The following is a 15,165-nucleotide window of genomic DNA, read 5'->3' on the forward strand; positions in this document are numbered from 1 at the left end:
TCAATTCCAGAAAAATAAACGACCCAATCAAAAAATGGGCCAAAGAACCGAACAGACATTTCTCCAAAGACGACATACAGATGGCTAACAAACACATGAAAAGATGCTCAACATCACTCATTATCAGAGAAATGCAAATCAAAACCACAATGAGGTACCATTTCACGCCAGTCAGAATGGCTGCAATCCAAAAGTCTACAAGCAATAAATGCTGGAGAGGGTGTGGAGAAAAGGGAACCCCCTTACACTGTTGGTGGGAATGCAGACTAGGACAGCCACTATGGAGAACAGTGTAGAGATTCCTTAAAAAACTGGAAATAGAACTGCCATACGACCCAGCAATCCCACTTCTGGGCACACACACCGACGAAACCAGAACTGAAAGAGACACGTGTACCCCAATGTTCATCGCAGCACTGTTTATAATAGCCAGGACATGGAAGCAACCTAGATGTCCACCAGCAGACAAATGGATGAAAAAGCTGTGGTACATATACACAATGGAGTATTACTCAGCCATTAAAAAGAATACATTTGAATCAGTTCTAATGAGGTGGATGAAACTGGAGCCGATTATACAGAGTGAAGTAAGCCAGAAAGAAAAACACCAATACAGTATACTAACACATATATATGGAATTTAGAAAGATGGTAACGATAACCCTGTATGTGAGACAGCAAAAGAGACACAGATGTACAGAACAGTCTTTTGGACTCTGTGGGAGAGGGAGAGGGTGGGATGATTTGGGAGAAGGGCACTGAAACATGTATAATATCATATGTGAAACGAACCGCCAGTCCAGGTTTGATGCATGATACAGGTTGCTTGGGGCTGGTGCACTGGGATGACCCAGAAGGATGGCAGGGGAAGGGAGGTAGGAGGGGGGTTCAGGATGGGGAACACATGTACACCCGTGGCAGATTCATGTCAATGTATGGCAAAACAAATACAATATTGTAAAGTAATTAACCTTCAATTAAAATAAATACATTTATTTTAAGGAAAAAAAAAGGTCCAACAAGGGGACTTCCTTGGCAGTCCTGCTGATATGACTCTGCACTTCCACTGGAGGCAGCACAGATTCAATCTCTGGCCAGGGAACTAAGATCCTGTATGCCACTGCGGTCAGTGCAGCAAAAACAACAACAACAACAAACAGCCCAATAAGAAGTCCAATTTTGCTTAGAGCCATTCTCATCATAAATCTACACTTTTTGGCAAAAAAGAAATAACAAAATGGAGATAAAATCAAGTATGGAAAAAATAGTCTACCATAGGAAAAAAAAAAAAACTTTACCATAGGGAAAGGCTACCCACTCCAGTATTCTGGCCTGGAGAATTCCATGGACTGTCCATGAGGTCACAAAGAGTTGGACATGACTGAATGACTTTCACTTTCATATAATATTCAGAATTTCATTAAATTCCCAACTTTCTGTCAGAGAGAAGCTAGAAGTACAGCTTTAAGTACAAATTACAATCAGTAAGGACGAGGAACAAGATGGCAGAGTGGTAGGTGGACGTGGAATACATCTCTCTCCATGGATACATCAGGAATATACCTTCAGACACAGAAATGTTTTTCTTCCACGGAGCAAAGGCCTTTTAATTTCATGGCTGCAGGCATCATCTGCAGTGATTCTGGAGCCATTTAGGCTGTCACAAATCAGCTGTTTCCCTCTCGGCCTTAAATGTTTTTCCTGTGACTCGGATGCCCCAATGTGGGGATCAGACCCCTGCTTCAGTTCCCCCCCTCACCGAGGGCAGAGGATGAGATGGTTGGATGGCATCACTGAGTCAATGGACATGAGTAAACTCCAGGAGTTGGTGGTGGACAGGGAGGCCTGGCATGTTGCAGTCCTTTGGGTCGCAAAGAGTCAGACACGACCGAGCAACTGAACTGACTGACTGAAATGGAGTGAGAATCAGACAGTCCTTGCTGCAGCCATACATACCCTACCCGGTGCAGTGGCTGGGAGCTGGAGTTTAGGGATTGTGGAGCAATCCCAGGATGAGGGCCGCTGTTGACTGCGGAGAGATGGATTGAGGGGATGTAAAGGAGGAGACTGCTGGGAAATGCTGAGGGAGGAAAGCTGGGCAGCCAAGGAAGCAAGGCAATACGGCTGAGTCATGTGTAGGGAGTAGAGCCATAACCATAATCTCTCTCCCGACACGCCAGCATCAGCAGCTGAACAATAAAGAGGCTGGCCCATCAAATGCCTGATGCACTGAATTATAGAATAGGACCCCACCCAGAGTGCCCCTTTAAGTGTCTGACGCGCTGACCTACAGAGTAGGATCCCAGGCAGGGGGCCCCTCTATGTGCCTGATGTGCCGAACAACAGAGAAGCACCCCACACAAGGGAGCCCTGTAAGTGCCTGTACGGGCAGAGCTACTACGGAGTAAGACTGGCCAAATAGGCCTTCTGATCGCCAGCTAAAAGAGGCTCAAAAACACTGATAGGACCATAACTCCTGTGGCAGAGGTAGTCCATGTCCTTGCACACTTAGCGCCACGAGGGTACTGCAAGCCAAGCAGCTGTGCTACCTTCATGCTCAACTCGCACTGGGGTAGAGCTGCCACAGGCAAAAAAACGTCTGTGTCTATGCACACAGGGTCTCTTAGGTTGTGTCAAACTCTCTGCGACCCCGTGGACTGTGGCCTGCCAGCCTTCTCTGTCAGGCACAGGAGTTCTCTAGGCAAGAATACTGGAACATATTGGCCTATGCTGCTGCTGCTGCTGCTAAGTCGCTTCAGTCGTGTCCGACTGTGTGACCCCATAGATGACAGCCCACCAGGCTCCTCTGTCCCTGTGATTCTCCAGGCAAGAATACTGGAGTGGGATGCCATTTCCTTCTCCAATATTGGCCAATACTCGTTGCCAAACCCTTCTAGAGCACCGTATTTCCTCCTGCCTGAGCCCCCAACTCCTCTGAGTACCTGGTGCTTCCAGAACCCCTGCAACTCAAGCAGCTGCACCACCTCCACACCTGACCCTCACAGAGGCAAACCCAGGTCCTCCAGGGCAGCCTCAGGAGCAAACCCCAGTGGACAACCGATATCCAGAGGTGGAAATAAAACCATAATTGAAACCCAGGGGCAATGTCACTAAGGGAAAAGACCCCAAACCCTCCTATCAGCTGTACAAGCTGCAGATTAAATCCACACAATCAACTAGGCAGATTTTGAGTGTGCAGAATATATAAAAGGTCATTGAGAGAGCTCACAAAAGGAAACGCACTAGTTCTGAAAGCTGTGGACACTGGACGCAAGAACACATAGAAGGACCAGATTAGAATCTGAGCTGCCCTCACAGCAGGTCCAGAGATCAGCAGTGTTAGAGGGCATCCTAGGGCGGTGAGGTGAAAGTACTCTGACAGCAGTGACTCAAGAAAAACATTTATCATTCTTATGTTTTGACTTGTTCTGTAGATTCTTCTGAATTTTTTTTTCCCTCCCTCTGTTGTAGTCACCAATTTTATTGGCACTATGAAATCTAAGCTTTTGAGCTTTTTTTCCCCCTCAGTCACATTTTTTATTGCTGTTATAAACCTCTGCCTCTATATGGGACTTTTGCACTTAGAGGAGGTCTTTTTTAATTTTAATTTTTTAAACCTATTATTATTTTTTCTACATTTATTCCTCCATTTGCTTTTCCCCTTGCAGTTAACCTTTAATATATATAAATCTTCTTTATCTATCTCTATTTAGCTTTGCATATCTATTCTTTCTTTTCCTTCTTTAGTCTCAACATATTTGTTAGTTTTATTTTCATTGCTTTCTTTCCTAATTGGCACCTTGCTTTAGTTTTGTTTTCCAGTTTGTGTTTTATAAAGTTTTGTTCTGGTAGATATAATTTTTGGTTCCCTTTGTTCACCAGGTCCATTTATTGTACTTTATTTTTATTGGACTGTTTTGAATCTGCTTATGGGTGTATATGCATATGTGTACATCCAGTCACACTTTTAATAGTCATTATAAACCTCTGCCTCTACATTGGGCCTTTGAAGTTTTGTGGAGTTTTCCTTTTCTTCCTTTTCTCTTTCTTCTTCTGTATTTTTTCTTTTCTCGATTTCATAATTATAATTTTCTTAAACCTATTATACTTTTCTACTTTTCTTCCTTAGTTTGCCTTCCCTACTGTTCTTTTCCCCTTGCAGTTAATCTTCAATGCATATAAATCGTCTTCATCTACCTCTATTTAACACTGCATAGCTACTCTTTCTTTCCTCTCAACATATTTGTTACTATTATTTTCACTGCTTTATTGCCCAACTGGCACCTTGCTTTAGTTTTGTTTTCCAGTTTGTACTTTAGTTAGCGTTGTTCTTAACTGGTAAATATAACCTTTGATTCCCCGTGTTCGCTAGGTCAATCTATTGTACTTTATTTTGTTGGACTGTTTGGACTTTGCTCGTGGGTATATATATGTGTGTATATACCATTATTTTAAGTAGTATTTGCCTGATTTTATAACTGCCATTTGTCTGAGGTTCATCTTTGGTTTCTCATTTTGGATATTTGTTCTAACCTCACTTAATGCCTTAACAAACCACTTGTGGAATCTTCGTTCCTGACCAGAGATCAAGTCCTGAGCCTTTGGAGTGGGAGCACTGACTCCAAGACCCTAGACTTCCAGAGAACTGACCCTAGGGAGTATCAAATAGTGAAAACGCCCACAAAGGAAATCACCTGAATACAAGACCCAGCATCACCCAACCACCAGGAGCACCCTGTGCAAGACGCCTCATCTAAACAAACAAAACGAAAATACAGCCATAAGCAGACAGGATTATCACCTCACTCAGCCTTACACATCAGAGGAATAACAGACATTCAGCACAAATCTCACCCTATAAGAAGTTTACACAAACCACTAGACCAACCTTAGAGGGTAGAAACCAAAAGGAAGAAGGAATTCAACCTTGAGGAATGGGAAAGAGAGACCTCAAACACAGTAAGTTAAAAAAAAAAAAAAAAAAAAACAGCAGAGAAATGCTACACAAATGAAGGAACAAACCAGAAACACAGAAGTCCAAATAAATGAAGAGAAAATAAGCAAACTACTTGGAAAAGAATTCAGAATAATGACAGTAAGATGATCAAAAACCTTGGAAACAAAATGGAAAAAACCAAGAATCAACTAACAAAGACCTAGAATTAAAGAAGAAACATACAGAGACAAACAACACAATTACTGAAATTGAAAATACTCTAGATGGAATCAATGGCAGAATATCTGAAGCAGAAGAATGAATCAGTGAGCTGGAAGATAAAATGGTAGAAATAACTTTTGAAGGGCAAAATAAAATAGAAAGAATGAAAAGAATTGAGGACAGTCTCAGAGACCTCTGGGACCATATCACACGTACGAACATTCGAATTACAGGGGTGCCAGGAGAAGAGAAAAAGAAAGGGTATGAGAAAATTTTTGAAGAAATTATAGTTGAAAATTTTCCCAACATGGAAAAGGAAATAATCAAGTCCAGGAGGCATAAAGAATCCCATACAGGATAAATCCAAGAAGAAACATGCCAAGACACATACTAATCAAACTAACAAAGACTAAACACAAAGAAAGAATATTAAAAGCAGCAAGGGAGAAGCAACAAGTAATATACAAGGGAAACCCCATATGTTTAACAGCTCATCTTTCAGCAGAAACTGCAAGGCCAGAAGGAATGGTAGGATATATTTAAAGTTATGAAAGGGGAAAATCTACAACCAAGATTACTGTACCTGGCAAGGATCTCATTCAAAATTGATGGATAAATAAAAAGCTTTTCAGACAAGCAAAAGTTAAGAGAATTCAGTACCAACAACCAGCTTTACTTATATAGTCAAGGAACACAAGAGAAGAAAAAAGATCTACAAGATCAACCCCAAACAATTAAGAAAATGGCAATAGGAACATACATATCAGTAATTACTTTAAATGTAAATGGATTAAATGCTCCAAGCAAAAGACACAGACTGGGGAACGGATTCAAAAACAAGACTCATATGCAGGCTGTCTACAAGAAACCCATTTCAGACCACGGGACATATATAGACTGAAAGTAAGAAAATGGAAAAATAAATTCCATGCAAATGGGAAGTTAAAAAAAGCTGGAGTAGCAATCCTCATATCAGATAAAACAGACCTTAAAATAAAGAGATAAGGAAGGACACTACATAATGACCAAGGGATCAGTCAAGGGGAAGACATAGCAATTGTAAAAATCTATGCACCCAACACAGGAGAACCTCAATACGTAAGACAAATATTAACACACATAAAAGGAGAAATTGACAGTAACATAGTAACAGTAGTAGACTTTAGCACCCCCACTCACATCAATGAAAAGATCATTAAACAGAAAATTAATAAGGAAACACAAGTCTTAAATAATACATTAGATGAGATGGACCTCATTGATATCTTCAGGACATTCCATCCAAATACAGAAGAATACACCTTCTTCTCAAGTGCACATGGAACATTCTCCAGGACAGACCACATCTTGGGTCACAAATCACACCTCACTAAATTCAAGAAAACTGAAATCGTATCAAGCATCTTCTCCGACCAGAATGCTATGAAACTAGATATCAATTACTAGAAAAAAAGTATAAGAAACACAAACACATGGAGATTAAACAACACATTTCTAAATAACCAACAGGTTCTTGAAGAAATTAAAAGGGAAATCAAAATATTTCTAGAAACAAATGACAATGAAAACACAACTCAAAACCTAGGGGATGCAGCAAAAGCAGTAGTAAGAGGGAAGTTTATAGCAATACAATCCTACCTCAAGAAACAAGAAAAACCAGACAGACAACCTAACTTTACACCTAAAACAACTGAAAACAGAAGAACAAAAAACCCCCAAAATTAGTAGAAGGAAAAGAAATCATAAAGATCCCAGCAGAAACAAATGACAAAGAAATGAAAGAAATAACAGTAAAGATTAACAAAACTAAAAGCTGGTTCTTTGAAAAGATAAACAAAACTGACAAACCTTTAGTCAGGCTCATCAAGAACAAAACAGAGAAGAATCAAATCAGCAAAGTTAGAAATGAAAAAGGAGAGGTTACAGTAGACAATGCAGAAATACAAGGGATTATAAGAGGCTATTATGAACAACTCTATGGCAATAAAATGGATAACCTGGAAGAAATGGACAGGTTCTTAGAAAAGTTCAATCTTCCAAGACCGAACCAGCAGGAAATAGAAATTATGAACCCAATTGCAAGCACTGAAATTGAAGCTGTAATCAAAAATCTCACAAAAAAACAAAAGCCCAGGACCAGATGGCTTCACAGGAGAATTCTATCAAACATTCAGAGACGAGCTAATGCCTATTCTTCTAAAACTCTTTCAACAAGCTGCAGAGGAAGGAACACTTCCAAACTCACTCTACAGGGCCACCATCATCCTGATCCCAAAACCAGGCAAAGACAACATGAAAAAAGAAAACTACAGGCTGATATCACTGATGAACAGAGATGCAAAAATCCTCAACAAAATTTTAGCAAACAATTCAGCAACACACCAAAAAGCTCATACACCATGATCAAGTTGGGTTTATTCCAGGAATGCATGGATTCTTCAATACATGTGAATCAGTCAACGTGATATACCATATTAACAAATTGAAAGATAACAACTATATGATCATCTCAATAGATGCAGGAAAAGCCTTTGACAAAATTCAGCACCCATCTATGATTAAAACTCTTCGAAAAATGGGCACAGAAGGAACCTACCTCAACACAGTAAAGGCCATATATGATAAGCCTACAACAAACATTATGCTCATGGTGAGAAACTGAAAGCATTCCCCCTAAGATCAGGAACGAGATAAGTGTCTACTTTCATTACTACTATTCAACATGGTTCTGGAATTCCTAGCTAAAGCAGTCAGAGAAGGAAAAGAAATAAAAGGAATCCTGATCAGAAAAGAAGTACAGCTCTCACTGTTTGCAGATGACATTATACTATACATAGAAAACCCTAAAGATAGTATCAGAAAATTACTAGAGCTTATCAGTGAATTTAACAAAGTTGCAGGATATGAAATCAATACACAGAAATCACTTGCATTTCTATATATTAACGTGAAAAATCAGAAAGAGAAATTAAAGAGTCAACCCCATTCACCATCGCAACAAAAAGAATTAAATATTTAGGAATAAATTTACCTAAGGAGACAAAAGAAATGTACACAGAAAATTATAAGATGCTGATGTAAACAAAGAACCCAATCAAAAAGTGGAAGAAGACCTAAACAGATGTTTCTCCAAAGAAGACATACAGGTGGCCAACAAGCACATGAAAAGATGCTCAACATCACTCATTATTAGAGAAATGCAAATCAAGACCACAATGACGTATCTCCTCACACCAGTCAGAACGGCCATCATCAAAAAGTCTACAAACAAATGCTGGAACGCTCTTGCACTGTTGGTGAGAATGTAAACTGATATAGCCACTATGGAAGGCAGTATGGCGATTCCTTAAAAAACTAGGAATAAAACCATCATGACCCAGCAATCCCACTCCTAGGCATATACTGAGGAAGCCAAGGTTGAAAAAGACACATGTATCCCATTGTTCGCTGCAGCACTATTTACAATAGCTAGAACATGGAAGCAACCTAGATGTCCATTGACAGATGAATGGATAAAGTTGTGGTACGTATACACAATGGAATATTATCAGCCATAAAAAGGAATGCATTTGAGTCAGTTCTGATGAGGTGGATGACACTAGAAACTATTATACAGAGTGTAGTGAGTCAGAAAGAGAAAGATAAATATCATATTCTAACACACATATACGGAATCTAGAAAAATTGTTCTGAAGAATTTATTTACAGGGCAACAATGGAGAAACAGACATAGAGAATAGACTTATGGACACGGGGAGAGGGGAGGAGAGGGTGAGATGTATGGAAAGAGTAACATGGAAACTTACATTACCATATGTAAAACAGACAGCCAATGGGAATTTGCTGTATGGCTCAGAACTCAAACAGGGGCTCTGTATCAACCTAGAGGGGTGGGATGGGGAGGGAAATTCAAAAGGGAGGGGATGTATGTATACCTATGGCTGATTCATGTTGTGGTTTAACAGAAAACAACAAAATTTTGTAAAGCAATTATCCTTCAATAAAAAAGTAAAAAAAAAAAAAGTTTAGTAAGTAGTAGGTTTTTTTTTTTTTTTTAAATATATATGCAACATAATTCTTACCATTTTTGGTGACCAAAAATTGTTTGCCTGATGGTAGGTAAGCCTTCACTTTCAATTCTTCCCCTGTGGCCCTTTAAAAAGAGTGAAAAGCACCAAAATACAAAAAATATTTTAAAAGGCAAAAACAGAATATATCACATGTTAATCTCAACACCACACAACCCACACCCCTGAGAAAACTATTTTAGGATTGCTTTGGGAAGGATCCAAAAAGTGATGTATGTTGGGGCAATGAAGAGCATAGCAATAATATAAGTGAAATGTATTTAAGTGAAATGTACTAAGAGACTGCAGACAGACTAAGAGAATTTAGATTAAATTTAAAAAAGAATAATATGGAACTATATTAAGCAACTATTATGTCTTCCTTGAAACAAAAATAATCTGAACCAGATTTTTAAAGTAGGGCTGATTAAAAGACCAAAAGGAGGCAGAAAAATAGCTGCATGATATTGCATAACAAAGTAGGCAGTTGATAAGATTCACATTCATACTGCTGTATTAAAACTGGAACTCAGAGATAAGATGCTTTGAATCACCAGGTAATGCTGAGAATAATAATGACAGAAATAAACAATAAAACCTTTTATTGAGTGTTTCCTGGTAGCTCAGTTGATAAAGAATTTGTCTTTTGCAGTGCAAAAGACCCAGGTTTGATCCCTGGGTAGGAAGATCCACTGAAGAAGGAAATGGCAACCTACTCCACCATCCTTGCCTGGAAAACCCCATGGACAGAGAAGCCTGGTGGGCTGCAGTTCATGGGGTTGCAAATAGTCCGGCAGGACTGAGCGACTAACACTTTTACTTTATTTCTATTAAGTACAGGATCTAGAACTCCAACATGTATTATTTTCATATAATCCCCAGAAATCTAATTAGTGAATAATATTAATAGCCCCAGTTTATACGTTAAACAAAAGTTTAAAGAAGTCACATTGCCCACAGTCACAAAACCAGAAGGTATAAACAAGCAAGGATCAAGTCAAGTTACTCTGGGGCTCCTGCTCTTGAATACTGCGCCCTCTGTGGGTCAGAGCCAGGTATAACATCTCTGATTTGGGGGGCTACTCTGGAATATCTCACTAAGAAATTTCTTCAAAGATTATTCTGAGTTGACTCTTACTAGAACTGGTCAGAGCTGGGGTGGCATGTGGTATCTGTCACAAATATAAATGATTTGGAGTTCTGTTGCCTTAAGCTTCCATCTAAACTTCAAATCATAGATTTGAGCCTAAGATAAAGCCAGGAAATGCCCCCAAACCATCTGTCAGGCTTCTAGGATTTTTTAGACCATTCCAAAGTGTCAAACTCAACAATGAAACGGTACTGCCTGAAGTTCTGAGGGAAGATGACATAATACAGTCATGACGGCACATGTAAACATGAACATACAGCACAGAAATGGTCTGCTTCTAGCACAGATTTAAAATTGTTCCTCTAGCCCCAACAGTTCAGTCAGAAGCATATACACTGGAGTGTGATATAACTGCATTCTAAGTTACAATAAAATTATTCCAACCATCATAATTCGTGAAGTGGGAACTATAAATACTATCTGCTAAACGATGATTCTGTCCATGGATATCAACCCTTAAAACAATACTATAAATCATATAATTAGACAACTAAGGACTACAACAATCAAATCTGAATAAAGAAAATGTCTATCACATATGTATTGAAGAAAATCCTTTAGTTCTTTTCCTACAAAATGACTTATTATTTTAAATGTTATACACTTATTTGACTTGAAATATATATTGATATACTATAGATCAGAATGTAGCTAAATACAGTTTTAACAATTTAGAAGATGGGAAAAAGTCTAAATCTGAGAGCTTCTATGATATGAACGCAATTTAAAATATGGAACAGAAATATACACAAGAAAGACAAGACATAAAAGTAAATGAACCTGACATTTCAGCCTTTCTTTGGTACACAGGAAACAATGTTCGAGAAGAACTATTTTGGATGTGTTAAAATATAAAAATTAAAGGTAACAGAATAGGCCACAGATGAAAGAGAGTTCCAACTGTGATTTTAAATAGTTTACTTAAGCTCTTTAGAAAACATTATCAATTAGAACCTTGTTAATCCTAAAATCCCTGCTCCCCAATCAAAACTCTACCTTTCAACTACAACTGAAAAAGTGTCACTGGGAAAAAAAAGGATGTAACAAGTTGAACCACTCATATCCAAACAAGATAATAATTCTAAACAATTCTAGCCTAAATAAAATAGTGTGCCAGTATTGGGATCACTTTTTCAGCTACTGCCAGGTAGCTTTATCATAAGTACTCAAAGTAATGAAACTAAATTTATTATTATTCAGATATTTTAAAGATACATTATGAGAACTGCTAAGTTGCTTAAATTACTTTATAATTAAAAGAAAAGTTAATGAGAAAAATAAAAATTAGAAAAGTCTGCTACAGATAGATTTCTAATCAAGCCTTTATTTGGCATCATGAATCTCTCAACTTTTGAGCTAAAATTCCTAAAATTGGGGAGAAACTTTTGAACCTCAAAGAAGTTCTTATGGTAAAGAAACAAGAGATTCTGAAAAATTCTGTATCTATTAATGTCATAAAAAATTCAATACTTTTTAATTTGAAAAATAAGCTAATCAAAATTATTAAATTTTTGAAAATATTTTTTAAAGACCTACCACAAGAACTGACAAGCACTGTAAAAAAAGGGAATACTGGCAAAGGAAGGCACTGATCTCAAAAACGTCCATCTTCTGTGTTAGCACAGCAAAGCAAAGCAGGTGCGACACTCAAGTTTTCTTTATTTCTCTGAGCAATACTGGGAAACTATTTAAACAAGCAATCTATAAGGGGACAATTAAACTGGTTATTCTAGTTTTCATGCACCAATCTATTTGTAAACTGCCATAATCATGAGGTCATACCTTATATGAACTTTGTGTTCCTCAATCAAGAGTACTTACCATTGCCATGTTGGACAGTGGTGGACTAAGTGATCCCCAGCTGCCACAAACTATTCAAGATTTAGAAGAAATATGAAAAAAAGAGAAAAAGAAAAATTGAACATCACTGAATGTAAGGTGGCAGAATACCAAAGGGATCATCTTGTGTAATCTTGATACAAAATAGTCAATTAAAATGCAAACAGCACCAACTTGCTCTACAGCCTGAAGATTTATTTTTGAATATGTATTAAAACTACAAATTTTAACACTCAAAAAAGTCCAAATTGATTTTAGTAGAGTACTAATTTTTTATTCCGTTTTGATCACTAGATGAGATAATGCCAAAAGCATACAGTATCATGAAATGAATAAAAGTAATATAACAGTATTTTAAAACACCAAAACCACTTTATGGGTGAATAAAATGAAGAGAGATTCTTGCTAACAGCTGAAAACTCAGTGAAAATCTTTGAAAAAATTACTAAATAAACACAGTTCTATGATGTAAGAATAGTTTATTACTTCATAGTGTACAGTTTTTCTTCCTCATTTGTTAAAAAAATTTAAGTAACATAATTTTGAAAGCTTTTTCACACTGTTAAAGCAATCATTAATAAAAGAGAGAAATGTACTGCCAACCAGTGGAGAAAAGTTAGAAGCTTTTGGACTGAATTAGAAAACAATAAGACAATTAAGAAATCGAATCCTCCTAACAAATCTTGGGACTTTCTGGTCAGGCTGAATATTGTACAAGTTTTTGTTTTTGTTCAAAAATTCAAAAGACACTTAGGAAGAAGTAGTTTAACCTTCTGAAAATTTCCATTTTAAGTGAGCATGGACTGATCTTAATTGCAAGACAGAAATTCTGCTTATTCTTAAAAGCAGAAAATGAGTCTGTTAAGCATAACTGCAGTGTCCTGACTCAAGCAATACGCACACTTTCCCAATTCTATTTCACAACAACAGCTCTAACTTAAAATTATGTAGTGTTCATATGTTTATTACATAGCAAAAAAATTACATTATCTTTAATCTTCTAATGCCTTTCTGAGAAAAGTATTTATATATGTGATATCCTATTTTAATTTGAGAGTAAAACTCTTAATTCTGTAACTTCTAAGAAGATAGATTAACAAGATTTAACAGCATACTCCCAACAGCAACTTTACAAAATGTTTCTATTCTTTTATTTAAAGAATGTCTTGACTATTTAAAGTGATTAGGTAAAGACAAAAACTCAAATGAAAGTAATACTTTCTTCCCCAAGTTTTATGCATTTTGGGTCACTGCAATGCCACATAACAACTCTGTGGTTATCAGGAATTAATTCATCACTAACACAAAAGTATTAACAAAATGCAAGCAAAACAAAGAATTAAAAATTTTAAAATTCTTTAATGGTATTGCTTTGAGGTCACAAGACTCTAGTATTTATTCCCTAGCACCTCTGGTGACATCTATTGAAAAAATAAAAACACTATAAGATACAGAAAACTATAAAACATAGCATCGCAATGATATTTAGTATATGGTATCTCTTGCTCTCATTAGCAGTGGCCATTATTTTTATTACGTGCTTCCTATGTTCAAATGAAAGATTCAAATTTCTGAATTCTCAGTACTGCTTACTCTTAGTGATTAAACACTGGGTAACTCTAACAAGATGGAATTAATGTTAGCATTCTGATAAGCAGCTTTATTCTTCAAGCTATTCTTTATTACTAGTACTCTACTTACTCAAGCCATATACATGTTGTACATTAAAGTATTTTTAGTCCAAAAATTTCCATATTAATGCTTGTCCCTTGTTTTAAACACAATACTTCCACATCTCTCAATGAAAACAAAAACACAGCTAAATGCTGACAGCCAGAAGCCAAGAAACAGTAAGAGAAAACAACTGAACAGACCAAATCAGTATAGTATTCCATCAATCCTGAATATTCTTTGGAAGGACTGATGCTGAAACTCCAATACTCTGGCCACCTGAGCAAAGAGCTGACTCACTGAAAAAGACCCCGATGTTGGGAAAGATTGAAGGGAGGAAGAAAAGGGGGCAGCAGAGAATGAGATGGTTAGGTAACATCACTGACTCAATGAACATGAGTTTGAGCAAACTCTAGGAGACAGTAAAGGACAGGGAAGCCTGGAATGCTGCAGTTTATGGAGTCACAAAGAGTCGGACACAACTTAGTAACTGAACAACAACAAAGCATTTTATGTCTTCTGATCTTCTTCGTCTAGGCTCATTCTAAACTAAATCCTGTAATTGTGCTCTATTCTCAATCCAGGATTATGTGGTTGGTACCCAACTGAGCTAGTTTTTGCTGTGCATTTGTTTAAAAAGGGGGAAATTTATAAATTAACTCACTTCATGATACAACTAACTACATTGTAGGATTAGTAGCTGTTTTAAAACAGCTTAATTCTATTCAGTGACCACAGGCTTGCATCTCTAACTCCAGCTATCCATTCATCAATGTCACTTCCACACAGAGGAGATAACGCCGAAAAATACAAGAAAAACAGCATACATTCATCTCTGCTCTTTATTTTAGATGGTGAGTTTTAAGACTCATGTCTAAATTATACCTGGCAAGAACATTAATACTACCCTTAGGCTCAAAACTTAGTTTTACTTGGCATTCAAGGTATTAAACTTATGATATCTAAGGCAGGCAAGTCCTTTAGAGAATGTCAAGCCAAACTCCTCATCTTAAAATAAGGAAACATGAGGCTTGTGCCTAGATAGCTTGATTTGTCCAAGTCAGAATAGGAGAAATAAGAGAAATGGGTCTAGAAGGCAAGTCTTCCAGGTTTTGTCAGTACCACTATGTGTCTTCCCTAAAAATAAAGACAATTTTAGATAAAACTGTCAGTTCAGCACACCATTCTTTGAACTTTAAAGGATTTGGAACTGAAGAGATTACATCACAATTGAAAACTGAAAAATCAGTTAATTCTTTGACTTCAGGTCTTGGAATTTA

The 15,165-nt window shown here is 37.2% G+C and overlaps 1 protein-coding gene across 1 annotated transcript in view; it reads right to left on the reverse strand.

Annotated features, from left to right (window-relative positions):
- The window catches only part of ATG3 (autophagy related 3), a 34,469-nt gene that overhangs the window by 14,965 nt on the left and 4,339 nt on the right, over positions 1–15,165 (reverse strand). The window contains exons 3-4 of the mRNA XM_018065940.1: positions 12,197–12,246; positions 9,241–9,311 (exon numbers count right to left, since the gene is read on the reverse strand). Of these exons, the coding sequence (XP_017921429.1) occupies positions 9,241–9,311; positions 12,197–12,246 (121 nt within the window). The remainder of the gene's footprint in view (positions 1–9,240; positions 9,312–12,196; positions 12,247–15,165) is intronic.

The sequence above is a fragment of the Capra hircus genome, chromosome 1 (assembly GCF_001704415.2).
Source record: "Capra hircus breed San Clemente chromosome 1, ASM170441v1, whole genome shotgun sequence".
NCBI lineage: Eukaryota > Metazoa > Chordata > Mammalia > Artiodactyla > Bovidae > Capra > Capra hircus.